The 27,577-nt window shown below is 36.7% G+C and overlaps 1 protein-coding gene across 1 annotated transcript in view; it reads right to left on the reverse strand.

Moving 5' to 3' along the window:
• arhgap42b (Rho GTPase activating protein 42b) overlaps window positions 1-27,577 on the reverse strand; it is a gene marked incomplete at its 5' end in the record, with an annotated part of 72,857 nt that overhangs the window by 30,413 nt on the left and 14,867 nt on the right. The window contains 2 exons of the mRNA XM_079246332.1: window positions 10,054-10,115; window positions 13,916-14,011. Coding sequence (XP_079102458.1) covers window positions 10,054-10,115; window positions 13,916-14,011 — 158 coding nt within the window. The remainder of the gene's footprint in view (window positions 1-10,053; window positions 10,116-13,915; window positions 14,012-27,577) is intronic.

Genomic DNA, 27,577 nt, shown 5'->3' on the forward strand with positions numbered 1-27,577 from the left:
AGTGTTGTTTCACGGTCAACAGGACATTCCTCAGTTCACAGGCCAGCACACAAGATACCCACGGAGCAGAGTTACTGTACTGTTAAATCCTGAGAAAACAGTGGCAGTATTGCACACAGGGACACACTTTTCCCCACCTGGTTTCAGCTCTGATTCAATTAGATAAATTATGTGAAATTAATTGCTAGTGTTTTAAGAAAACATAATACAGATGGAAATATTGAAAATTAATGTTCCAAAGCATCAAGTGAGCAGGTGTGGAACAATGGTAAAGATCTAAGAGAGAAAAAGATTGTATTGTTAAAAACCTTTATATTTTTATCACTTTTTCTTTGTCAGTACTCTGAGCCTTTCCATTCTACCACTGTTAAACACATGTAAAAGACCACTGAAAGAAAACGGAACAAAGAGGGTTAGTTAGTAGCACTGCACGTCTGCGTATAAAGCAACTTAGGGATTGTGTATCTTGCTTTAGTTTACTTTTCTTTTAGATGAACGACACTTAGTTTGGGCAGTCTTGGCCTGCTTTATTCATTTATGCGCTTGTTGCTAAAGCGAAGCGCTTATTTGGGATTGTTCCATTTCCCATACAAGCAGGTGATATATAGCCAGGGAGAAATGCCCCAGAAACACAATCACTGTGTCCCAATTCAGCGTCTGCGGATTTCTCGGCATACGTCATTGTTGCGCGCCACGTGCTGTCCCAATTCAAAGGCTACTTTGAATCCACCCTTCATATCTGCACCTCCTTTGGCTCCAAATTAGCTTAAAATGAATACTTAAAGCGATGCATCCTTCACTCCCCCTTTCTCCCAGAATTCATTGCGCGCCTGAAAAGAATAAGCAAGATAGTGTCTGTGTAGGTACCGCACCGGCGAGACCATTCTTGTTTGTTTTTAAATGGATATGCACACACCTATTTGTCCCAGCAGACAAGCTGGGATGACAGCGGCACTGTCCCCATTAACTACAAATGAATTTAATTACATGGGTCTGACCAGGATTATTCTTTAGTGAACCTAACGTCAGCTGACAGGATGAGCTGTCAGCCAGAGAAGAGAGAGCTTCACTGCGCTCTCAGCCCGAGGAGAGCTCGCCTGGGCCGCCTCCTCCTCATGTTTATAATTTAGTCACAAAGGTAAATGAAATGAAATGAAATAAAATTAAAATAACTGGTCCCATTTTCTGTCATTTAAAAAAAAATATTTTTGTGTTTTTTGAAGGAAAATGGGATCACTAATTAGATAAACTTGGCATATGTAATTGCTAGGCAACGGAGGACTGGAGCACTATGGGTAATTGTCGTACACTAGGTAGGCAGTCTCATTTTGCTAACGGTAAGATCAGTTTAGAGTGTGCTGACTATGTTGAACACTTTGTAGCTTTCACAGTCTTCATACTTCAAAGTGTGCAGACCCTGAACTGGGACACAACCAGTGTGACCAGCAGACAGGCCTTTTCACTACTTCATAGGTAAATGCTGTGTACTGGCCCCAGATGTAAAGTCCAGTATTGAGTGTTTTAACCGTGTTATGATTTAGCAAGTTACTAAGGATACATGAGGGGCTGCATTGGAGAATAAGAAAAACAGTAACCTGAATTCCATGTTTACCAGTTTATGTTTTTAATTTCAGCACCTCAATGGTTTATATAACACAAATGCTCGTCTATGTACAGACTACTCATATTATTTAACTGCAATATAAAAAGCTACATTGAATTTATTCTGCCTCCCTTTCAGAAACAACAACAGGAAAGCTCAATCTGGTTTCCTCTGCAGCCATAAAAGGCTCCCTCCCAGGGGGATATAATCATCACTGCAAAAGCCACAACATCGGGGCACTGCCCTTCCACTCTTAAATGGCATCCACGCTCACTGGTGCTGAACCTTCTCAAACCATGCAGAACTTGAAACACTTTCAATCTTTTTATGCGGCTGAAAGGCTGATCAACATGGGAATTATTGCAGGAATCTTTTGTAAAAGATAGAATTTGGGAAGTTTTCAGGTGAAATAACACGCTTGAATAGTTAGCAAACAAATCAAAAAGCAGTAAGCATAAAGCAGAAAGATTTTAGGCCTGGCTACCTGCCAAGAAAATAGACAATTAAACATTTCATGCTTGACAAGTTTGCAGAAAGTGGAACACTGGAAAGAGGGTCTTCCATGCATTATGGTGACTTATACTGTATTAGTCCACAAAGACAGTGAGCTTTATTTACAACATACATACTAGCTTCACTGTACTATAGTAAGTGAGGTGCAGGAAAGTAGGTTTTATGTAAGTAAGTTTTACTAAAAGTTGGCACCTCTGGTGCTCAATTTAAGCACTTTCCTTCACATATATGTTGCTGCAACCAGCACACCTGTCTGCATTTATCTATAGTAAGCAAATACTTAAATACTAAAATAGAACCACCATTTGGCAGCAAATGTGCTTTAACTGTAAAGAAGCATCAACTGGTATATTTCCCATTATTTCATATTGAGGGGGATAGCAATGTATCCCACTAGGAAAGATTAAATGACTTGTTGAACATGTCTTTGTTCAAGTTGCACTAATTAAGTTCTGCATACCTAGTGCTGTCAAACAACAGAAAGACCAAGTTGAAATGTTCTGGTCTTCTGCACTTTTCCCCCCCCATTTTGATAAAACCCTTTGTACACACTGTTAGAATGCAAGTCTGTTTAACATAAAAAAACAAAAAAAACTTGTTTTCCTCTCATATCACAGTGAACAATTTAAATGAAGTGTCTCTGCAGTAATTTGTAAGCTGTCATTTCTGATTTTGTATATCTATAGCTTTATATGAGACTGTTTCAAATATTGGAATTAGTCATAATATTTTGCGGCTTGACAGAAAACAATATAAAAAGATTTTTTTAGTTAAAACATGCTGTAAGGCATTTTCATAGAACCCATAAAATACTTGGATTTCATAATGATACAAGGGACAGTGAGCCTTCTTTTATTTAATCATTTGTGAAATACAGTCCATGTAAAGAATAGGGAAAAAACACAACTATGTTTTTCAAGTCCTCATGCAACCTAAAGGATTAACATTAGGTTGCATTGCAACTACAGAAAAGCAATAAATTATTCAACAGCTAAAACAAAAGGTATCACTGACGGGATCAAATAAGCCATTATCCACACTTGTGTGCTCTATATAATTTGTTGCAGGTGCATGCTTTGGTCATTGTTCATTTTCTTTGACATTTGACTTTTACTTTGCAGACAAAGGGGTTTTACCAGTCTGACAGCAGATGACAGCTTCAAAATCCACCCACTAAAACTGGAAGGTTTCGTTACAAAAGGGCAAAAAAAAAAAAAAACAGTGAAATTAGTTTCTTTGGAGCACTTAAACTGTAGAACAAAGCCTGATTTTCAGAGAACAGGAGAGTATTATACACCAGTTGTTAGCACTGATTAAAAATATACATTCACATGCAAATGTAATAAGGTTACTGAAACTGAATACTTGTCCCTCATAGGATCACTTATTTACAACCAAACAGAAAACTTTTATTACATCTAGCCTTGGGAATGCTGTTGTGCTATTTTGTTGAAAAGAAATGGCACACATTACTGATATTTGATCCTACTTGCATCAAATATTTTATGGTTGATGTGTGTATGTTAATGGATTTCTTTTAAGAAACATGTACTGTATTCAAAGTTGAAAATGTTGGCTGAGTTATAATAGTTAATTGATTTTCTTTTAAAATACAAAAACTAAAATACAATCCCATGCTTTGCAAAAATGCTTATTTTCACAACAAAAATAAAAACTGAATAACTAATAGAAAACAAAACTGAACAAATAAAAAAAGCCATTTTCATAAAATGAAAAAAGGATATGGCAAATTACTAATAAAGAGTATTCTTAGTTAACAAACACAACCAGCTCTTAATTAATTAGTGCACTTTATTTAAGGCGCTTTACACAATAAAAGACAAGCAGGTCAAAAATTACAATAAGCACATAAAAGAACATAGCAAGTTTAAATTTAGAATTTAAAAATAAAATTAGTAAGGAAACTTAGGTGTTAAAAGCAGAACAAAACGGGTGAGATTTTAGTTTGGATTTGAAGTTGGCAGCGTCTGTGGTGTCTCAGATGTGCCTGAAGACAATCTTGACTGACAACAGTAGGTCAGAGCTGGATAGAGTTGCTCTTCTGCACTTCAATGGAAGTTTAAACTACTATAGTAGGAATAAGGTAGATTAAATACAGCTTTCGATGCTGAAAGAGCATTTATTTTGCACTGACTAGATAATTGAGCATTCTTAATAATTCATCACAGATCTCAATTTACACCAAGGTAGCTATGCTGTGAAAACTGCAAAGGAGAGACCCAGTTTTGGAAAATGAGACCAGGAAACATGCATGATGTTAGTGTGGCGCTAGCAATGTGACGAATAATCAATGAACTCCATAGAGCCAACCTTTTGCATATAAAACAGCTAGAAAGCTAGGAGGACACTACCTGCTGTATGGTTTAAGCAATGTCAACAACAGTTTTACAACTCCAAGTCACGGGAGATCATAGCTCTTTTCAGGTCATCTTTGGGAGTGGCAAATAAAAAAAAGATACTTTCTGTGTAAAGTAAGCTGCATCCTTTTCTAATCTCTTTCAAAAATTATATCAAAAGCCAACCATCATGTCATGGGGTTTTAAAAAATACAAGGCTTACACATGACAAATTGTGGCACTTGTATCCCTAGAGATTTAAAATGCATGCAAGCGGAGAATAAGATATTCTTCCTGCATAACTAACATTACAATCAGAGTGCACAGATCAGAGCAGTATATCTTGCATATTCTACAGATCGGATGAGATGCAGACTGCAAGGTGAAGAGAAAAAATGATGATGCAAAGAAGACAATTTCCAAGCAAGTAGAGATATGGGGAGTGTGAATGCTATGGATATAAAAGAAATTTAAATATCTATAACAGATGAATGAAGTTCTGCATTTTTTTTTTTATGAATTAAATCATTTTAAATCTCACTTATTTTCTCCTTTACAGTTCAGCATCTTCCAATTTGTTGCCTTGACTTTATCTCAAGCACTATTTGAAATAAGATGACTTAAAATGAAAATAAATAAATCACCTGCCTTCCTTTTACTGCATTTGATTGGATGCAAATGCAGTAAACACATTAAGCTGTAAACTGCTATTGCCTCTTTGTGCAATCCACCTTTCTAGCTTGGCTTTCTGATTCTCCTTTGTGACAGCAACAACAACAACAAAAAAAACCAACAACAAAAACTAGGTATGCCTGAATCTGGCCTGATTATCTGTGACAGCTATCAGGTGAGTCACAACCAAATGCTCGTGTTGTTTGAGGCAACAGGAAGCATTTCAACACATAGGTCAGAACTGCTCCCATAATATGTACAAACTGCACTTCAGAGTGGAACAGCAGAAATACAAGTCTCAGCTATGGTTTTGCAAACTAGTTACACTTAATGCATCCAAAACATTTTTGTTCACAACAATATGGCATGTTTGAAATGCTTTGCCTTGTTTGTCTAAAACTTACACACTTTTTTCCTCCCTTTGGTTCTATCATAGACCAGAAGTGAGATCACACCTGTCACAGTATCACTTCACAAAGTCAAGTACTCTCACTTTGTTAAAGTGGCTTAAAAGTGGGCCCTGATGATTGATAATGAAAACAGATTTGGAACCACATACTTATCGACACATAAATGAACATGAAATAAAAATTCTGGCTAAAAGCCAAACAGTTGTTAAGCCAAAGTCAGGAAGAAAATTTGGCAAATTATTGCAGACTGTGTCAAAACAAAAACAGAACAATTTTGTGAATACCACTGTCTCATTATTACGCACATCTATAAATCATAATTGGCTGCACTGTAAAAACTGAAATCTAAGTAAGATTAAAAATCTTAAATTGAGTACACATATGCTTATTTTTTTTAAAGGTAAGATAATTCTTAGTTTTTATGCCAGAGAATTCCTCTTGTTTTAAGAGTATTTTTTACTTGTTTTGGTAAGTCTTGACAAGCTAAATTTTCTTGTTCTGTTGGCAGATAATTTATCTTATTTTAAGCAACATTGACCTCATTTTTGTATATATTTTTAATTTTTTTTAAGGCTGAGTTTTTGCAGTGTTTTGTGTTGAGTGTATGTACATTTTTCAGCTGTAACAAATAAGGTTTTAAAGACAATTCAGTTTGACAACAAATCCACAGAAAAAAAATTGAAAAATATAACTTTCAATTTAAATGTTAAAAGTGCAGCAAGTATAAAGCTTTAAGCAGTTTGCTCTAGATAATTAGTTCCCTTTCCTGAGACTTCATTTACAAGTTCATCAGGGGAAGCCGGAGGGTTGATGTGGTTTACAACCCTCCTGAAAGACCAGGCAGAAGAGACCTTCTCACTATCCTTCACAATGATTTTCTTTCCAGGAAATGTAATCATTTTTGTTTCAGAGGAAACCTGACTTTAGACAAGATCAATGTATCCCAGTAAAAACTAAAATGAAGCTTAGAGTTACCTTGGTAAGCAGAAAATCTCACTAAAATAATAAAACCTCAGGAGTGCCAACCCTTGTGTTATCCTTAAACTTTATATTCATACGATGACTAACACATTTTGAAGTGTTGTCTGTTCAATGCTACTTGTAAAAATGCAATTTTCACAATAATATATTAAATCTAGATTCTGGAAACAAAAAATGGCCTCAGTTGAAAGGCTGGTGTACTGAAGCACAGAGCTCTCACCCAAATAAAAAAATTTACAAACTGGACATTTGACTTTTTGAAAATGATCACAATAAACCATGATAATTTTATTGTAAAAATGTTAAACGTATCATGCTATTATGTGATAAGTTTTATTGTAAGAGCATAAAACACACAGTACTGAATGCAGATGTTGCAACCTTAAAATATTGAAGCAAAATACATTTTATGAAAATTATTTTCATTAAGCAGAAATATTTTAATTCTTTTTGTCAAATGATTAATTTAATTTAACGTTGTACACACAGGAATGTGGGACAGTTATGAGCAACACATGTCACCTGGCTTCCCAAGGTGAGATGGTGCGTTCATTTGTCTGGGTGTGTGTTCTGCTTTTGGTTAACATGTACCAGTAATTACACCCTTGGCCTTGCTATCTTCTTAAAAATACTAGGCTACTGTATCTGCACAGGTGGGAGAATTAAATTGCCAAAATGACGCTGTAGTCCTGTTTAGTTAATCACAATTTCCTCCAAGCTTCAGCATCACAATTTCCCATTGAAATACAAATTAATCCTATTTGGTAAATTAGAGAAATTAGAAATGAGATCTACCGCATGGACAGTTTCCTCATTCAAAGACAAATATGGTTTATACTTCACTTTTTCACAACACAAAACATATGTTATATTGTTTTTACAATAAAACCCAAACATGATTTGCTTCAGTGTTTTACAACTATCACGTTAAAATGCGTTAAGATCAAAAGTGTTGAATATATATATTTATCCTAAGTGCTTGAAGCATGCTCCACAGTTCCTGTTATGAACTTTGACCTAGACGTAACGCAAACAGAAAAACTCATTAACAGAGAGTGACTACAGGCACTTGTTAGATGTTACATATGTAAATTATACAAGTATAAAATTTTACAAAGCTTTACAGTTGTCCACGCAACTGCTTGATATCTAGCATCAGTTTTCTGCCTTTTAAACTGGATGTTGATTGATTGATTTAGTTTGCGATGTCGTGGGTAAACTGGTATATGTCCAGTATTAAAAACTGGAAGGGGGAAAATCGCCCTCTTTTATATTACAGTTTGACATACTTTAGTCAATAAATAGATCTGTCTCCACTGCAATATTGCATCATGGACAGAAGTCTAAATAATTAGTCCAGCTGATATGCAAACATAGCTCAGCTTTTCATGGAAATGAACTGAAAGATATTCTATAAGTTAACATGAAGGTTAGAAAATGATTAAATATCAAGTCATCAAGTTAGTTAGAACAAAACTCACCTCCCTGTAGAAAATTCAGCATTTCCAATCACTGCATCATTTTCAAATTACCATGATGTTAAACTGAGACAAGTGTCACATACTGTGAGTCATCAACAGAGACTGAATAATTTGCAAGGATCAGAGCTTTTAGGGGAAAAAAAGGCTCTGTGGGTGCCATAAATTTATCAGTGCTGCCTTTCTGCTTGTAAAAGATTAGCATGACACAATATTCCTCTGAGCCATGCTGTTTTCACAGAGGTGACCCTCATCTTCAAAGGGCAACTCCTTCCATCATGAAATTTTGCTGCACTTTGAATGTCAGGAGATAAATGCTCACAGTGAGGTGTCAACTACATGACATGCCTACTACTGTTGTAGTTTAGTAGAGCTAATCTATACAATCGATTGTAGTGGAGGGACGTCAGTTTTTGCACAAACAGTCTTGAGTATCTAACATGTATCCTTTGTAAAGTAAAAAAAAACCTGATTGTAAAGTCTGCTGCTTGACAGGGTGCTTCGGTAAAAAATATGTCTTAATTGAAAAACTGTGGCTGTTCGCCTGCAGCAGATCTCACTGACATATCAGAGTTGGAGCATCAGATACTTAGAGTGTGAGGAGTGAGCCAAGTCCTGCATTAAAATAGCTACCTCCCTCGACAAGTTCTTCCCTTGTCTTACATATTTAGTTCTGACTTTTCAACTAGACTTCACAGCTTAAACAGAGACAACCTGAAACAGACAGTTGTAGAAGCGATCTCCAAGATAAAAAACAAACAAAAAGCAAAAGTATAAAAAGAAAAGCAGAAGAGAAAAGTGAACTGCCTAAACTAAGCATAGATTCAACTGGGACTTTGTTTTACTTTGTGGATTTGGGAAATAGATGTAGCAAAACTGCTTTTCAGTTTCTGTCCATCAGCGAGAAAAGTGAATGTAAATGATGTGCTGACAAAATGGAAGACTATACACATCCAATCAAAAATTCCCATTACTTGACAGAGAAATATGGAAAGATATAAACCTGCAGAAGTATTTGATAAAGTTATAAATATGACAAAGAAAATAAAGAGTTCTCAACATGGCCATCTTCACTGTTTAAAACCAGGGAGGTGGGTGCTCCAAAGTTAGGTTTGTTTTGAATACTACTGCTCAGAGTGGAGGAGGAGGAAGGGACCTGGGGGGGGGACGGGGCATTCATTCGCACCACTCTTGCACCCGCTGGGACTTACACCCCACCTCCATCGCCGTTGCCCTTCACGTCATGCCTGGTTTGTCTGCAGACATTCAGCCTTGTTGGAAGCTTGTTTTCCGACCTTTAGACCAGCAAACCAGGACTATGACTGCCACTTTTTGTACAACACAAAAAAACAAAACAAAACATCCTTCGCTTTATAATCAACTAAGCTATTAAAAAAAAAAAAAAAAAAAAAAAAAAAAAAAATCCCAGAAAACACAACGCCTTAATTGGTTTTGCCAATGTTGCCCTTCTGCATTGCTGTTTTATTGTGAATGCATTGAGTATTTTCATATCATTGGGAACAGTTTATTATGTTATGCTCTGTTTACTGTTAATTATCCAAAACGTACAAAAAGAAAATGTACTGAGGGAAATAGCTCTATAAACTAAAAGTAATGTAAGCGTCCAAGTTCATCCATGTGTTCTCACAAGCCAGGCTTGTAATGTTTTACAATTAGCACTTGTGACCTTTGGGGCAACAGAAAATGTTTATTTGTTAGTGACTATTTAATAATCAGCATACAGGCAAATATTATTTGCATTTTCTGAAGCCACACACATAACTTCTGGTTATTTTCCTGATTGGCTAGTTTAATTGCCAAAGATGAAATCATGTTTACAATCATAATATTTGGACAGTGACATGGCAAACAAATGCAAAACAAAACACATTCAGAGTGACTTTATTTACAGCATACACATGAAGAGACTGAAGTATAAAAGCAAAAATAAAAAAAAATAAAAAAGGGGTGTGGATAAAAGCTGCAGCACATTGCTTAGTTTTAATGTTTTTGCCCTGTTTTTAAAATTGTATTCTTACCAAACGTCTTCTTTCCTCTTCAACAGTGTTCAGCAGTTGGGAGAACTCTTTAAATGACTGAGCTGGAACAAAAAGAAAGATCATTAGACTGATACTTTTCTAAAGCAGCAATTCAGTTAGTTTATAAAACGCCTCAGCATATACAGTATACAACATTCATGGTACATTAATCAATATATACATATGCACAGCCTAAACTTCAATGTTACTGCAAAAAATATGAAAAGAAATATTGGAGAATAAGATCAAAACAAAAAACACCCAACAGTCATCGAAATCAGATGTTCCCGACACACAAGCACAAAGATTTGATGCTGAACCATTTATTTGCTTTGAATCTTCAGACCCTTCAGTGAAGCACATTTTAGAATGTAATAAAAGCAAGCAGCTGTCCAATTTAAAACCAACTAGCAGTGAGAAACAATAGTTCAGCTGAATGGATTCCACTGATTGCTTCCCTTTACCTTCTTCCCCTGCAAGGCTTTACAATAAACTGTCACCATGTAGGAGAGACTGATGTGGAAGAGATATGTTTACACCATCTGGGCTGTACTTGTGTTGCCTATATTGCATTCTCCATGGGCAGATGAATCTAGCATACACACATTTTACTTTATCTGCTGCAGAATTGTGCTTCAATAGCTTTGTGGCTTCATTAAATACAAGGCCAGATACAATTTGGCCTCCATTGGTCTGCCCCTATGTCAACACGTGTCCAGCCATTTAGCATTGGTTGAGCTGCACTGCTAGCCAACACAGTAACATCATTATCAGCCCTGACAGCCTGGCATGGGGACCCATGCATCATCTTAGACACTTTGCTCCATTTACACACCAAAGCTTTTAAAGACCAGAGAGCAATGATTTTGTGCCAGTGATCCTGCAGGCAGGCTGGCCTCCTATGAACGCTACCAGCTCCTTTATCAACACTGCAAACCTCTTAGGGGGTAAAGGGCACAGCAGGATCCGCTGATGGGACAAGATTAGAGAGGAAATGGGAGTCAAATTGGGGTTACAGCTTGCATATAATTCACTAGTAAATGGTGGAACAGCAATAGATCTGATTTATCACTGATATAAATTAAATTGAGTTCCTCTAGAATCAATAATAAGGAAGATAAGCCTGTACAAAAATAAAGATTTCTTGTGTGAGTTTTTTTTTTTTTTTTTTTGCACACAATTTTAAGGGTTGTGTATTGTTAACCACCCTTATGGGCTGAAGTGTTCCATTTCTGCTTGATATCTAATGCTTTTCTTCTAGATATTGCTCATCAGATTTGTTCTTCTGCAAAAGGCAGTGAATAGCTGGTGGAGGATAAAGGATTGACCTTCTGAGAGAAGGGCCTTCAACTTCTCCGAAAATTTAAATTTCTATGGCCACATCAATCTTTTGGGCCCATTGATTCTGAGATAACTGACATGGAATGTGAATGTCACTGCAGGAAGTCATAGAGTGAAATCAATAAAAGGTCAGGTGAACCCTTCTGGCAGCGCACACACCGTCCCAATGATATGTGGAGAGGTTGGGAGCATCAAAGTGAAATGTACCAATACTGCATCAAGATCATGGGTGGCATTCTCTCAAGGGTCTAGCTATGTCGGTCAGAAAGCTCGGTTTCGTTGATGACTAGATTGATTTCAACAGGCTGGTTCATTTTTCCTTTCAAAAAGTTATCATGGCCTTTCCCCCCAAGGTGGCGAGTGAAAGCAGCGGTAAGAGGGACACTGAAACAGAGGGACACTGAAAACTAAAACTCTTGCACAACTATGTCAATATAAATTCATTGTGGTGGATTTTTTTTTTTTCCTCAACTTTTACAGTACTTAACATTTTACATTTCACAAACTCTTTATGCACCACTGTAACAACCCTACTGTGCCAATTATTTGAGAATAAATTCAAAGACCTATTCTAAGCTGGTTGCTTAAAATATGCATTGTTGAAACTGATCAACACATCTTTTAGAGCAGGCCTGGAAACAGAAGAACTGCCTTAAATTAAAGCGTGCCTCATTCTAATGAGGCTTGGCTTTGGGTGTGGATTTTTCCATTAAATATAATTAGTAAATGTGGCCATGGCTACCTTTCAGGTTAATCAGAAAAAAAAAAACAAACAACTATTCATTCAGTTATGATTAACTTTACAGCCTTGTGAAGAGGTCGATACTCAGTCTAGCCTCGCAGATGGATAGTATTTCTGCAGTCTACAGCTCAGCACATCGTGAAGGACTTCAGCTGAGGATAATAAGTTCAGTGAAAAAGAAGAGGGCAGACTGGCAGCCCTGCCCATTAGAGACAATACAGCCCTCTGCACAGCTGCTTTCATATCCCGTATGGAGGCTACAAGGTTTGCACCTCCATTAATCTCCGACACTGATCACAATTAGTCTCTTTGATCTCTTGCAGACTTGAGGAGAAGCACAGGAGGCATCATAAACAATTCAATAGCATTAATTAGACATGATTAGAACCAGCCGATCACCTTAAGATTTATAAGACAACTCAAACTAAATGTGCAGTGTTTGGATTTTGTTTGAAAATATTTACCTCTTAATAAATATATTCCTTTACTGTGTAAAATACCTTAAGATCACAAACACTCCTCAGTGGTTTAACATCACAGCCCAGATGTTAGAGTGGCTGTCCACTGATGGGGCTGTTACACTTAACACCTCTGCAAGAGAGCTAAGCTCCAGTTGTGTGCGTATGACATAAATTAAAAGATTGTGCAGATGATAGTTTAAATATCAATTTGCTGTTGCCGTGCAAACTTTGTGTGAATTCACAACATTTCTTTTTTGTAATTGCCGAGCTTGTGAAATGCTTTATGTGGAAACTATGATAGGAATATTTGGGAAGACTAAATTGTTGGGGTCTACAACTCAGCATAATTGTCCTGTAAAAGCACAGCTGGTATTTTGATCCCTGGTCTCTTCAGAAGCTACAGTGTCCTCAGACAAGGCACAGAGTCACAGTTTTACCTACCCGTAGTGTCCTACAGCGGCCCTGCATGGTAGCTCTGCCACGACTGTTGTGTAAATTTGTGTGATGAATGAAAAAAAACACATTGTAAACGTCTTTGTAGAAACTTAAGGTTAATAGGATTTTCCAAAGTTATTTAACAGCAAAACAAAGTACAACAAAAGGACTAGTGACCTGTTCATGATGTACCCTTCCTCACACTAATACGCTCTGAAATAAGCACCAACCACCAATAGACAACTTTTTTTTCTGTAGAGCTGCTATGCTGCTTCTGGTGAAGGAATGATTTAATGCATCAAAGGAATAAGAATAAATAAATAAATGATAAAAAATAAAGCACAATGTCAGAAACCTAAGTTTGGGATGAAGGTCAGGGGTCTTCTGCAGAACAGTAACCTTTCACATCAAACAAACAGATCTAAAGACCATTAGAGTAAAAAGTGGCCTAAACAAGTCCCACCCCCACCACACTTAACAGTTAGAAGTGAGTTGAAGTCTGCTGCTGTATAAAAGACTCCTCCAAACCTATGATCTTGAACATATGGCAGGGATGGAGTGACAAGAACCACAAAAAGACAAAAGTATAAACTTCCTGCACAGCCACAAGAAACCTCAAAAAGCTGCCAGTGTTCACAGATGTTTTACAACCAAAGAAAGTGGTAAAGGATAAAAATATGTCTGAGATACATTCTTAATGGTCATTTTTAATAACTTTGGACATTTCATATGGATATTTTGGTGATGACAAGAAGATCCATTTGTGCTAATCTTTGAAGACAATACAACAACCTACTCCTTTCACTCAGAGTTCCTCACTTTTTTATTAGTGGATAATGGACAACAAGAAAATAGTAATTTTTTTGTGCTAAACTGAACTTACCAATGTTCACCTCATCATCCGTCTCTGCATCACCAATGCACTCAAACTGAAACTCCTGCAATGACTGGGAGAACTTCTGGACAGCAGCAGAAAGACCTGCAAAATCAGATAATTAGATAAATACGAATCCTGCATTGACAGTACATGAATAAAACTTTACAAAGGTTTAGTAGGCATAAAGCTGAATGTAACCTCCTGCAAACACAGAACAGTTTAACATTAACTACTGTTACAGCCCGGCTCAAAAGGCTGCAACCATGAAGGGAGGCAGGCACATAGGTGAGTGTTTTACAAAGAAAAACTTTATTAAAGAAACATAATCAAAATAGGAACTTGACCAAAACACAACCAAAGCACCCTAATCCAAAGTAAAGCAGTGCCACACCTGCACAAACCCAGGGTGATCTCCCAGCCCAAGCCTAGGAGACACCCTGAGCTCTGGCTGGACGGAGCTTTTAAACGGGTGGCAGAGCACACCGGGCCCAGGTGGGGCTCATGCCACTGATTAGGAAGCACTGCAAACACTCAGAGACAAACAATTAAAGTCAAAAGAATGGTGGGGCCGTCACGCTACTTAGTAACACTTTCCACCATCGTACCACCATTATTTTTAATCAATAGATTTTCTTTAAGGAGTTTTTAGTCACTTATAAACTGGTAGTTTTGCTTTGCATTTTCTCCAAAGGAAAAGATCCACTGTGTGTCACTGAGGGGTTAACAGGGTTTAGGCAGGCTGTTCTCCACACTGTTCTTAACTTAAGAAAAACTCATTTAGAAAGGAAATAGTTGGTCCTGCTAAGTTGTTGAGATTTCCATAGGTGAGAATTAACCACTGCTGTTTACAGACCCGGCGCCATAGTCGGACTGCCCATTCACACATCAATCCCTACATTTTCATTATAATTTGTATACTTTTGAATATTATTTCCATTTAGCCGTTTTATAGTGGTGTTTCATCATCGTAATAATAATTTGTTTCTTTTTCTGTCCCTCTGAGCAAACTTTTCCCGATATATAAGCAAGAGGTTTGTGGACGTGTGTATGTGTATTTATGTTACGCTGTACATCTTATAATATCAGATCATGTGATAACTTTGTAAGTTATTGTGATGTTTGGCATGAAGACATTGGATAGCTTTAATGAAGTAGTAGGCTAGTAGACTGATACCTTTTGGGAAAGGACATAAGAAACCCGTTCAACAATAACAAGAAGAAAGAAACATGCATCAGCTGTCACATTGTAAGAATCAAACACTTCCAGTAGCTTGAATGATTCCAGCAATGTGATGAGACCTAGCAGGATAACAGTCAGTGCCACAACCACATGTGCATCCCTCCTTGTTTTCTCGAGGCATCATCTGCAGCTGGATTAAACTCAGTCTGACTCATTCTGTTGCAAAAAAATACACAGGATCAGTTTGGTTGCATTCTAGTAGCTTTTCTCTAAAATGATTTTGAGGACCTGTACAGGTTAGATCCTGCTTGGTTCCTGTTTGGATGCAGGAGTTTGTTGAGTGGCAAGATCCTAATGAAAATATCTGCGCATCGGTGTGAAATGTGATCTACGGCACTGAACATTCTCATAATATTGCTGTTTAGGTTTTTAATTGATCATGGCCTCGGACTGTCTGTCACTTAATTATAGAGCTGGATTATTGTTTGAGATTAATAGATGGATTTTGCTCTTTATGAATGAAATGTTACATTTTCAGCTTTATCTGTCGGCCAGTCCAGTATTAGGCTAAATGGCAGCAAATATTATTATTGTTTTTGGAATAGTAGAGGAAAATACTTTAATAGTAATCTATACCCAATCTGCCTAAATACGGATCAAGTATTAAATTTCTAATCTATATTCAGGCTTCCTATCAATCCAAAGTTTGCTTGATAAATGGGGCAGCCCAAAGTGATCAATTGCCCAACCTTTTATTGTATCCTTGCACAGAGACTGGCTGTTTATACGCACAGCTTAACCAGACCTCAAACCCAGAAAACCAACAACATGAATGGCTCACAGGGCTTGAGGATAAAAATAAAAAGCCAAATTAAAGTCACATGGAGAAAATAATCATGCAGGAGGTTGCCAACACCTGCTCTCACTCTTGACTCATGTGCTCATGGTGCCCGAACTAATATTGGGCCAAATAAACAAAACCTCAGGTCTTCGTCTCTGAAACAAATGGTATATCTTTAAAGGGGTTTCTATGTGGACAGACTGACTATTCACCATCTCCTATATTACATTGTGATCTGTGCATTTTAACGGCACAAGGGAAGCACACAATGCTAAATCTGTGGGCCTCTGGGACAGCTCACCTAGAGCTTTACATATTCATAACATGTTTTACATTTAATGCTTCCAGCACCTTGTAAAAAATCTATCTGGTATGTATATTTATATATATATATATATATATATATATATATATATATATATATATATATATATATATATATATATATATATATATATATATGTGTGTGTGTGTGTGTGTGTGTGTGTGTGTGTGTATGTATGTAATGCTTGATACAGAAAAAGAAGAACTCTTTTTTATTAATAATTCATAAAGAAGTGTGTCTGTTATGAAATAAATTCAGTTTGGATTAAGTTCTCATTGGAATGATTTATTTTTTCCTTGTTTAAACAAAAAACCTGAGAAATAAAAACTGTACGTTGAAGAAGAGGAGATAAAACAGAAAAAAGGTAGATTTGCTCCTCTGAAAATACTACTTCGCTTATGTAGAAATACTTAAATATGGTTTGAGTGACAGGACTATTTTTATATGAATACAAATGCTTGGTAATTCCCTGAACTCAAATTTTCATCTCATATATCACAAAAAAATCAGCAGTAACAGCCATCACCTGCCTTGCTATTTCAAAGACTAACTTAGCTGCACAGGGTTCATAAAGGTTGCACAAAAATGTTTGTTTCAAGTGCAAACTAATGAAACAAAAAAGTCTTTGAAGTAAAAAAACACTAATTTTCTATGCAACAGAACTCAAAATCACATAAATTATTCTCATGAATACATTCACAACATATAAAACAAGGTTATTTCAGTTTTTGTTCTTCCTTAAATTGTACTGTAAAATCTCTGCTGTGTAATATCTGTCCATAGCTTAACCTCTTTATTACAAAGCCACAGTGTAATATAGTAATTCATAAACAAATCGCTGCAGGATAACTTTGTAAATATGATCTGAATTCACAAAGAACTGATTTAAGCTGTATTTAACAGGTTCTACTACAAAGCTTTATCTTTGCCACATCCTACTCTTACAGCCACAGGCAGCAGCACAGTCCCACACTCTGTCTCTATTTTATGTAAAAGATCCACGAGAGCCACATTTGAGTTGCCGTGTAAAGTTTTGCACATGCGCGGTCTCAAACCTGTGAGTTATCAGTGGCTAAACATGACTGGCCGACAGCAATTGCTCGTTCATTGTAGTGATCAGCGTAACGTGACCATTGAAGAATTAGAGAGGCTTTAAGTCCCCAATTACTGTAAATCCTCGGGCCAAAAAAACAGACTAGGTGTTCATTTTCTGCACACAGCCTTTGTTAGATACAACCTCCCACCGTATTCCATTTTTAGATTTGTAATGGAGAAAACAAAACATAAAAACCAAAATAAATTTAGAAATGAGATACCTCAGTGAGGGCTGTCATAAACAGTACTGACCTTTTCTCTAGCTCAGAAGGTGGTAGGTCTTGAGGACGTTTATATATTATGTGCAAAAGTTAAGCTAAATTTATTTATCGTACTCAGCCACTGTAGAACTAAACATTACGTATTACAGCAATAACTGACATAACACCTGGATCAATACTAATTGGTGACTGGAAAATGTCACAGATTGCTGAATAGTCAAAAATGAGCAGATATCCCAAAATAAGGTTCGAGAGAGAGGTGAGAGGATGGGGATGGATGACTGACTCGAATATGTGAATCTTTTTAGACCTTGTCCCTGAAAGGCCTTCATTCACTTCTTTTGTCCATCTTCTCATTACCTCTTTTGTTCAAGCTTTACTTGTAAAGGAAAGCATTTTACTAGACAGTGAGATACAAAATAAGACACATCCCACAAGTGTTATAGTATGAGCTTGAGAAACCCCTCACTTTCTGAAGTAATTTTGAAAGGTAACTTCAGAGTTAAAAAGAGCAGCAATAAGCTTGTGACTAATTGTAATGATACAAGTTGAATTAAATAAAACAAACAATTATTGCCAAATAGAACAGTGACTTTTGCATGTAAACCTAAAGTCCTAAAAGAAAAATAAAATAAAATCATTGCAAATTATGCAGATTATTATTGCAGATTCTGCAGATTTTGTTGGACACAAACATTGTGCACTTATGAAAACAAAACGATGAGTCTCATGTAGAACAGATTTTAGTTTCGCGGTTTTATTTATTTTTTTCTTTTCAAATGAGCTGGATATTAAATGAGCTCTTATGGGTGACTTCACTTGCACTGATTCCAGTGTGAACTTGCGAACGAACTTTGATGCATATAAAAGAAGCAAACTCTGGTTTGCCTAAAAACGTAGCTCTCAGTTAGCTTCACTGGACCAAATGGGCGTACAAAGCAACAGACATAGTGGGTTCAATCCTGGGTATCATGGGTTAACAAAACCAAAGCGAATGCTGGCTTTGGGCAGAAATGTCTCGTGGTCAGGTGAGAAAAAACACAGTAAAGTTCTGATGGAAGGATGGTCAACCCGAGACCGCTAGGATCTAATAGCAAATTTGTTTTGCTGTCTTGTTTAGAAAAAAAAAAAGTTGTTCCATTTTTTTCTTTTTATGGATGGTATTATAATCTGATGGCATTTTTCTAATTGAATGGGTTAACAACACTACTTGGTCAAATTCATTCCTTCATATCCTAACTGCTTAGTCCAATCAAGGGTTGCAGGGATGCTGGAGCCTATCCCAACAATCACTGGGCTAGAGCAGGGTACACCCAGGTCACCAGTCCATGGCAGTAACTGGTTAAATAAAAATTGCAGTATACACAGTGTATTACATTTTCACTGATCTGCATGACAGAACTGGGAAAAAGTGAAGACGACAGCATGAAGTTAAAAAAAAAAGAAGAAAAAAAATCTCAGACGGGGAAGAGAAGTAATTAAGCTCCTTTTTAAAACCAAGAGCTTTACTAAATACAGCGCTGACGTATCACCTACCACCTACGTCTTTATTTTATTTTTTTTTTGTTAATCTTCCAGCTCACTTAAACTTGTTTCATGCCTTAATTACCAGAAGGTCAGTGGTTGCTGTGGTGAAAGCACCCCATGTCCATACTTAGTTCTAACAGTGGGAGTAAGCTTTTACTATTCCGCCTTACCAGTCAAATGTTTGGACACACTTTCCCATCTAACCCAAAGAGAAAGTATGTCCAAACTTTTAACTAGAAGTGTATAATTTAAGGAAAAACAAGGTGGAACTTCTAAAACAAACCCACTGACACTTTAGCTGTCAGCAACCGCAATTTATATTTGCATTTTCTTCATAACCACAATGACTCACTAATTGCTTCTCGCCTTCTCTCTCCTGTCATCAGAAACCATATCTTCACTTCAAACAACATGGAACATAAAAGTCAGTTGCCTGCAAAGTAGGAAATGTACACAGTGATAAAGTGTTTGTTGCAGACACTGTGCTTGTGTGATAGAAAACTCATTAGTCACTGTAAAAATGGAGGCGGAGAGTGCTGTAAATTGCACTTAGAAAAGCCAAATCAAACCTGCAGAAGTTCTTTCATTGATGTTGCTGTGTGGACATGTTTTGTTAAATGTGTTTCATCCTGTATGCTTGTGCTTAGGACTCTATAAGTTTCTGAGATTATATATGTAGCCCTCTTCAATAGGCTATTAATGGCAATGCATCCATCTGTTGACTATAGCCGCTAATTTTCAAAGTACAGGCCACATAGGGCTGGAGCCTATCTATGTAGTTACTAGACAAGTGGCAAGGTCCACCTGAACAGGTCACCAGTTTGTCACAGGGCCAACACAGAGACAACAAACCTGTTAAATTTACTCCTAGGGAGAATTTAGTGACACCTAATAAAGGGAGACGGAATATCTGTAGAAAACCCACGCATGCATAGGGAGAAAATAAAAAAAATCCACACAGAAAGACCCCAAGTGAGGATCAAACCTTCTTGCTGTGAGGCAACGGTGCTAATCCCCACACCACCATGCAGCAGAATGGTAGTACATGAAAATGAAAAGTTAATCGCTTGTTGGTTACAGAAAAATAAAGGTTATCAACTTTTTTTTTTTTACTACAGTAATACAAAGTACTATTAGCTAAAAGCTTTTTTTAAATCAAACAGATTTTCATTGTTTGGTTTAATGTGTCGTATGTGGATGTTTGACAGTCCTCATGTGTTGATGCCTAATCACAAACAGCTGTCCTTAGAAGCCAAAGGAAATCTTATTTCTTTAATTTAACAGGAATTTTCTTTGAAAACCTGTAACCTCTTCAAAAAAATAAAATAAAGTAAAAAAAAAAAAAATAGAAAAAAAACTTTGGATGGATGGATGGATAGATGAATAGATTGATAGATGGATGGATGGATGGATGAATAGATGGATGGATGGGTGGATAGATGGATGGATGGATAGATGAATAGATGGATGGATGGATGGATGGATGAATGGATGGATGGATGGATGGATGAATGGATGGATGGATGGATAGATGAATAGATGGATGGATGGATGGATGGATGGATGGATGGATGAATGGATGGATGGACAGATGGATGGATAAAGCTTTTGATAAACTCAGTGTGAGTAAAGCATGGAAGGGTTTTGATGACTCCGGCACTGTATTAATCATATGCATCATCTTTGTGATCACATGGAAATGTTGCAAGAGGCTATCCTGAGTGCTGCTGTGAGGAACTTTTCCACAAGATGTACTGTGTCATTGATGTGCTTCTGCGATAAGATGCAGCTATAAGATCAATACAGTGATGTGGTTGTCTGCCTGTCCTCGCAGGACCATCAATAATGGATGATCGTTTAGTTCTGATGCTCTGACAGGCTACACCTTCACAAAACAAACCTAAGCTGCAGTTATATGTTCTGTTTTCTTACAGCCACAAAACAGAACAATACAGTTGTTCGTATAATTATTTTGTAACAATCTCAATATATACCTTACTATACATGAAGGTTACTAAGGGCTGCAATTAGTGTTGTTATGTACTGCTAAACCAGACAGTGCTCAAATCAAATCAAACTTTTCTTTTGAAGCATTTTTCATACAATAAAATGTAGCACCAAGTGCTTTGCAGATTTTAAAAGCACTAAAAAGATTAACTTGTCACCCCCCCTTACCACACACTCAAACACATACACCTAGCACCCATTTCCAACACCACATCTTAATCATCACACATACACCTAGTATATGTTGCTTAGCACAGCAGAGCACATTAAGGAAACACTGTCACAGGAGCCGTCTGCACCGAGTTGACCAGACCCCAGCGACAAGGGCACCAGTCAAAGGACCAATGGCGTGAAAGGCACCCCTGCAGCCATAGCCATGTTGTAGTGCTTGAAATGGAGAAACTGAGCATTGACTGGTTCCTTTGTTGTTGTTTTGCTAAACACTGATAGAAGAAAAATATAATTGCAATATACAGTTTGGAATTACAAAGGCTCTGGGTGTGTTTAAGTATTGAGAATAATTGTATCTAGTTTTATTCAGTCATTTGCCACACAGCAAGGTTAAAAAGATGGTGACTTTTACTACGTTTGGTGGTTAATTCTGGACAAAAACCAAAGTCTGAAGATTTAGCTGGTGGATTCCTTTTTTTAATGTCTATTTTCTTCATTTCATTAAATGATTAATAAAATAACTTTTTTTACATAAATATCTGAATAGATGCAGAAACCTGCAAAAGGTCATTAGCTTCATGTTTACTTAATTAACTTATTTTTGCTTTATCTTATATAATGAATGAATGCTTTAGATCTCAGATGCAAATTACAGTGTATGACTTCTGTCACAGCTTATTGTATAAAACATTCACTACATGATGAGCCTTGCTTATGAGATTCCTTTAATGCTATACTTCATTGTAAACTCATTATGCGTATCCATATACATGAACCGTATTCTAATGGGAGCACTGCTTATGAAAGACCTGGTACAACCAGTTAGTGTTTAATTTCTATTTATATGCATTATTTACTAAGTTTGAGAATGAACACAAACGGTGTTGGCCCCCTGCTCATTAATTGTTACTGCAGAAAATGTTGCTCAAGCATTTACAGAGGTACCGCCTCACTTAAAGTAATCGCAAGGCAGAGCAGCAAATATAAATTGAAAAAGAGGCAGAAATAAAGAAGATAAATGGACAGCTTCACTTTTTAACCTTAGAGCAAAGCTCTACATGCAGAGAACATGAAATACATTTCAGTTTGTGCATTTAAAAACTTTTATTGGGAGGAATGGAAATTCACTAAAAATGTACTATTTTCAGAATATGCTTTTTGTTCAGCTTCCATGTTAGTGATTACTGTTTGAATACAGATTTAACTTTGAAATAAAAGAGATTTAGATATGTTATCTTTCTTAGCAAAGTTAAATGCAAATCAAATCCATGTGAATCACAGGACATGTGCTGAAAAAACTAATTAAGGTGCTCTGTGCATGTTGAGTTAATGTAATGGCATACAGCAATATTTTACATTATATTACATTAAAAGAGAAAAAGCAGGAAATAGGTCACAGATGAAGGAAATATCATGGACAGGAATCAGTCTCCATGGTTCCTTTGAAATATCATATCACTCTGCTTGTTCTTTGGCAGAAGCAGGAATTTAGTGTGTGCCACCTTCAGCATGTGGAATATCAAGTGAAAAAGTGTACTCTTCATGTGAATAATTAAAGGAAAATAAAAGGCTGAGCCTATCCAAATCTGTAGATGTTACCTATCATATGAAGCATAAAAAAAACCTAGACGTAAAAAAGGATTAAAAAAAAAAAGACATTCTGCTTTATTAGTACAACAAGACACTACTTTTAAACACATCTTATCTTGCATGCAATTTCCTGACCACCCAGGAAAGACATGACTGGTTGGAAGAGCTACACCGGTTAGTGCCCAGCGAGAGAGATATGAGAGAGGACCATGGCTGTCAGTCACCATGAAACAAACCACCCCTGGGAACAACCTTTATCTCATCTCCAAGGCAACAGCATACTACTGAGTTCCATCTGCTGACAGCCCCAGACAAAACACAGACAAGACTGCAGGGAAGTCCACAAATGTCTTGTAGGAAGATATGGTGCAATGCTCATTTCAGTTTATATTAAGCCATTCATTATAGAAAGAGTCCAGGTTTTAATTTCAACACTGTTGGTGGCCTCTAGAACTATTGAATTTAAGGATGGATAGAAATAAAGAGATGTGTGGTAGCATCCTTCTGAGCAGCAAAACTAGCTCTAGCTGCCATGCTAGCAGGTGAATTTCAGTTCAAAGAAGATGCTTAAAAAAAAAATTAATGAAAGTTTTGCAATGGGTTGCAACCTCTGTCAACTACTACCTTTTTGGCAGCACAGTGTTTAGTTTGTACTTGGTGATTTATAAAAGAGACATTAAAAATTCTAATGCATTTGGTGGTGAATTTTTCTTCCCTTCGAGAGCTCCAACACTTCCAATAAGGATTCCTTTTTTTTTTTTTAGTCCACAGCGATATGATGGAAAAGTGATGAGGATTATAAAATTGCAGCTTTAACACATTTAATACAGAATTGAATATTGCGGCACCCCCCTCCATAGATGGAAAAAAAAGATACAGCTTATCATTAAATAAATGAGTCTCACACACAGCTCATTTAAAACTGACCTCAGGACCACAGACAACGACCAGTTGAAAAGAAAGATACAGTTATTTAACTATATACAAACTACATAAGGCAAAATATCAAAATTTAAAGCATAAATATGATGTTTAACTCAAAGTTTGTATTGTGAGCAAGTGTAAAAATGTAGGAAAATGAAACATGAACGAACTAATCAGTGGTGTTACATAATCAATGTTCAAGAAAATGAAGACAGGCTTTCTGAATCTAACTACTAAATATGATGGGCTGTTTGAGAGGTAAACATAACTAACATAGAAAGATTATCTCTCTATCACAAGTCTTTTATGAACTCAATGAATTTCAAAACAAACTAATTAGAGTGGATGAGAAAGGACTGAGGTGACACTCGCGCCCGGTTCAGTTGACTTCCTGAATCCAAAGGAGGCAAAGTTTTGGTGGAGGCATCCCAGGACGTTGTCCGATCTCCTGGAAGTTCATCTGTAACTCTGTGGGGTGTTTGTCACGTCTGTTTTGGCTCATCCATTCTTTTCTGTCTCTCCTGGAGACACAGCTTCAGGACTGATGTCACAAAATGGCCAATAGGGAAACTACTCACAAGACTGATGTAAAACTAAAAAAATAACTTTAGTTGCAAGGACCAGCAAAGCAAAAGGAACTCTGATCTGATCACAAAAATAGTGTGCTAAGTGGTTATCATAGATTCCAGTAATGTGGAGTGCAGGCATTACCTTTTGCAAAATTAATAAACATGAACGACTGAGGCTAAACCCAAATCCCACTGGTCTTCAGATAATGGGAGCAGGCGGTTTGCATCTTTGGCAGGAGATCAGACACGGATTGGATTTCAATTTAAATATCAGTGTTTGGATTAATGTTGCAAATGTTTCTGTTTCTTTATTCCTTTGTCTTAGAATATTACGCATGTGCGAACACATCACCACTCAGTGGTTATGCACATGTAGAGAACAGCAATGAATTGTTCAACAGGATTAAATAAAATGAAAAAAAAAACAAAATTAAGACATTATTAGGCAAAGCTACAAAGCATGATAAAAGGAAGAAAAGCTCTGAACAGACAAATTAACAAGTTTGATGACTATACTGTGTAAATCATGAGGATTTGAGCTGGTCGTGCTTCCTACATGTATGTAGTTATTTAATTGATATGTGTTAAATAGAGATATTACTAATGTAAGAAACAAACACAGTAAGATCAAATTTAATTCATGTCAAAGTAAGATCCATTCATTTTATTAAGCACTTAGTCAAATTTAGGGTTGCAGAGAAGCTGGAGCTTATCTCAGCAATTAGCAGGCAGTAGACAGCGTACACCCTGGACAGGTCGCCAGTTGAATGCAGGGCCGACACAGGTAGACAATCATTCATGCTCACCTTCACTTCTAGGGTGAATTTAGAGTAATCAGGGACTAGTCTTTGGACTGTGCCAGAGTACCCTGAAAGAACCCATACATGCATCAAACATGCTGTCACAAACTCAACTTAAAAAGGCCCTTTGAGCCAGGGTTCGAACCAGCAACCATCTTTCTGTGAGGCCACAGTCCAACACTAAAGTACAATCCAGTTAAGTAAAATCCAGTCTTTTTCCTAATAGTCTTACATTCACTCTCAAACCCTTACAATGTAGCTGCCTCTTTAGTCCATGGTGATAAACCTTTACTGAAGGCATGAAAGAAAAACAGCAAAGTAAGATATCTGTCTTTTCTCATGTCTAATCTGCAAATGTTTACCAGTTCTCATCAACGGATTGCAATGAAAGCTTAGAGAAAATTCCCCTAATTTTCCAATCTCATTGGTATTAATCTGAGAACTTCATGAGTCATATCAAAAGAAAATTCTGATCTAAGAGATTAGCGTCAGTTCACATTTATAAGAATATGAATACACCTTTTTTTTTTTAGTTTTAAAGTACATAAAATGAAAGCTAACAAGACCAGTTTTGTAAGAAAATAGGGTCAGGAATGCAAAGGACTGTTCTGGCAGAGAGAAAGCCTGAATGAGGATCATTTTTAGAGTCTGGAAGGGCTGTTGATTTGTTTATCAATACAGTTCCAAAATCATGGCTTTTTGGACATTTGTCCCACCAGCATTAGCTACAAACTGTTACTTTAGCGGTCTCAGTTCGTTTGTGGTTGACTGGGGTCTACCTGCATGAAGTTTGCATTTTCCCTGCAGTCCCTCAATAAGTTTAAAATGTTAATAAATTAAAATCAGTGGTTGGCAACTGGAGGCTTGTGGGCCAAAACCTCCACCACTTGTAGTACTTGGCTAACCAGACACCACTGATTCAAAACAACAATAATAACAACAACAGCAAACCAGGATTTGACTTATAAAGATGATATTCTGGCCTGTCATTCAGTTGGTACAAGAAACATTATGATGGTTAAAATAACAGAAAGTGCATAACTTAAGTCAATAGAAACTGCCAACGACAGTGTTAGAGCTCTTCTTTAACACTGCATAATTCTTTTGAACAACATTAACACAATAAATGTGTTTATGCTGTTTTCTGTTGTTAAATTTTAGTTAAAACACATAAACTAAGAAGTAATACCACTTAAAGTGGCTTTTGCATATTCATGAAGGCTGAGTGTCACAATGCGTTGCATATAGACTCCAAAAAACTAATTTGATTACTTATTACATTGCTTTAAAAAGGAAAGCCATAAAAAAAAAACCTTCTTGCATCTCCACCATAAAATTTTGCTTCTGATGTTTGCAAATGAACAACACAGATGTATTTTGAACAAGTCAAAAGAGCTGATGAGGTTAAAGTACAGTGAAACATTTAGGCAGCAATCAGCAGAGATTGTCGGGAGAAAGAATAGTTCACACACAGCTGTTCAACAGCAGAAAAGTGGCTTCATGGCTACGCTGCTGGGTGACATGAGGTACATGGTACACAGAAGACCATCTAAAATACCTATTAAATACAAGCAAACAAAGCAATTAATTTATTAAAGCAAATAAAGAAAAAAAAGGTTCAAAGCACATTTTAAAATGAGATAAAATAAAATAAATTTTGTCTTAAGAAGCACAAGCGTACCCATGCTTTTACATGCTACTGCTAATGAATTATAAAAGGACAGACAGTACTTGTTGCACTGCGCATAAATTTTCATGTGGTAATATATGTCAACCTAAAATAACTGTGTTTCAAAACTGAAAAGAGAAACTGTTTTCCCAAGAGCACATCAAATATTATTACTTTGTTCTCTCAGAAATACACCACAAATGCAGATATGGCTTCTACCAAACTAAATTCTATTCAGAAGCTCCTAATTGCTTCATGCTTCAGTATAATGTAAGAACTTGCCTCCAAGGGAGAGAAAAGCATTCTGGACCCAAATTGCATGGATGGAGGTAATAATATTTCACAACACAAGTAATACATGATGTACCGTTTGGACACACTTTCCCATTCAATTCAATATGAATGGTACATTCTAAGAAACAATAAACACTAAGAAAGAAAAAAATCTTTTTAGGGTCCTCGCCATACGAAGTATGGCAGGGCCCTATTGTTGTTGAAATGTTTATTCTATATTCTCTATATTATTATTCTCGTTCTAAGCACAACTCACTCAATTTTGACCCCTTTAGACCCCGTGAAAAGTTGCGAAACTTGGCACACACCTCACGTGTGTTAAGTTAAAAAATTTCGATAATCTGGCGTTTGTATGCACGCCAATGCAAAAATGCCTCGACAGCGCCCCTTAGAAACGCCAAAAATGGCACCTACAATGGGGTCAAAAAAAGTTTAGTTTGACGTGGGACGACGAA

Source organism: Telmatherina bonti (genome assembly GCF_933228915.1).
Source record: "Telmatherina bonti genome assembly, chromosome: 9".
Lineage (NCBI taxonomy): Eukaryota > Metazoa > Chordata > Actinopteri > Atheriniformes > Telmatherinidae > Telmatherina > Telmatherina bonti.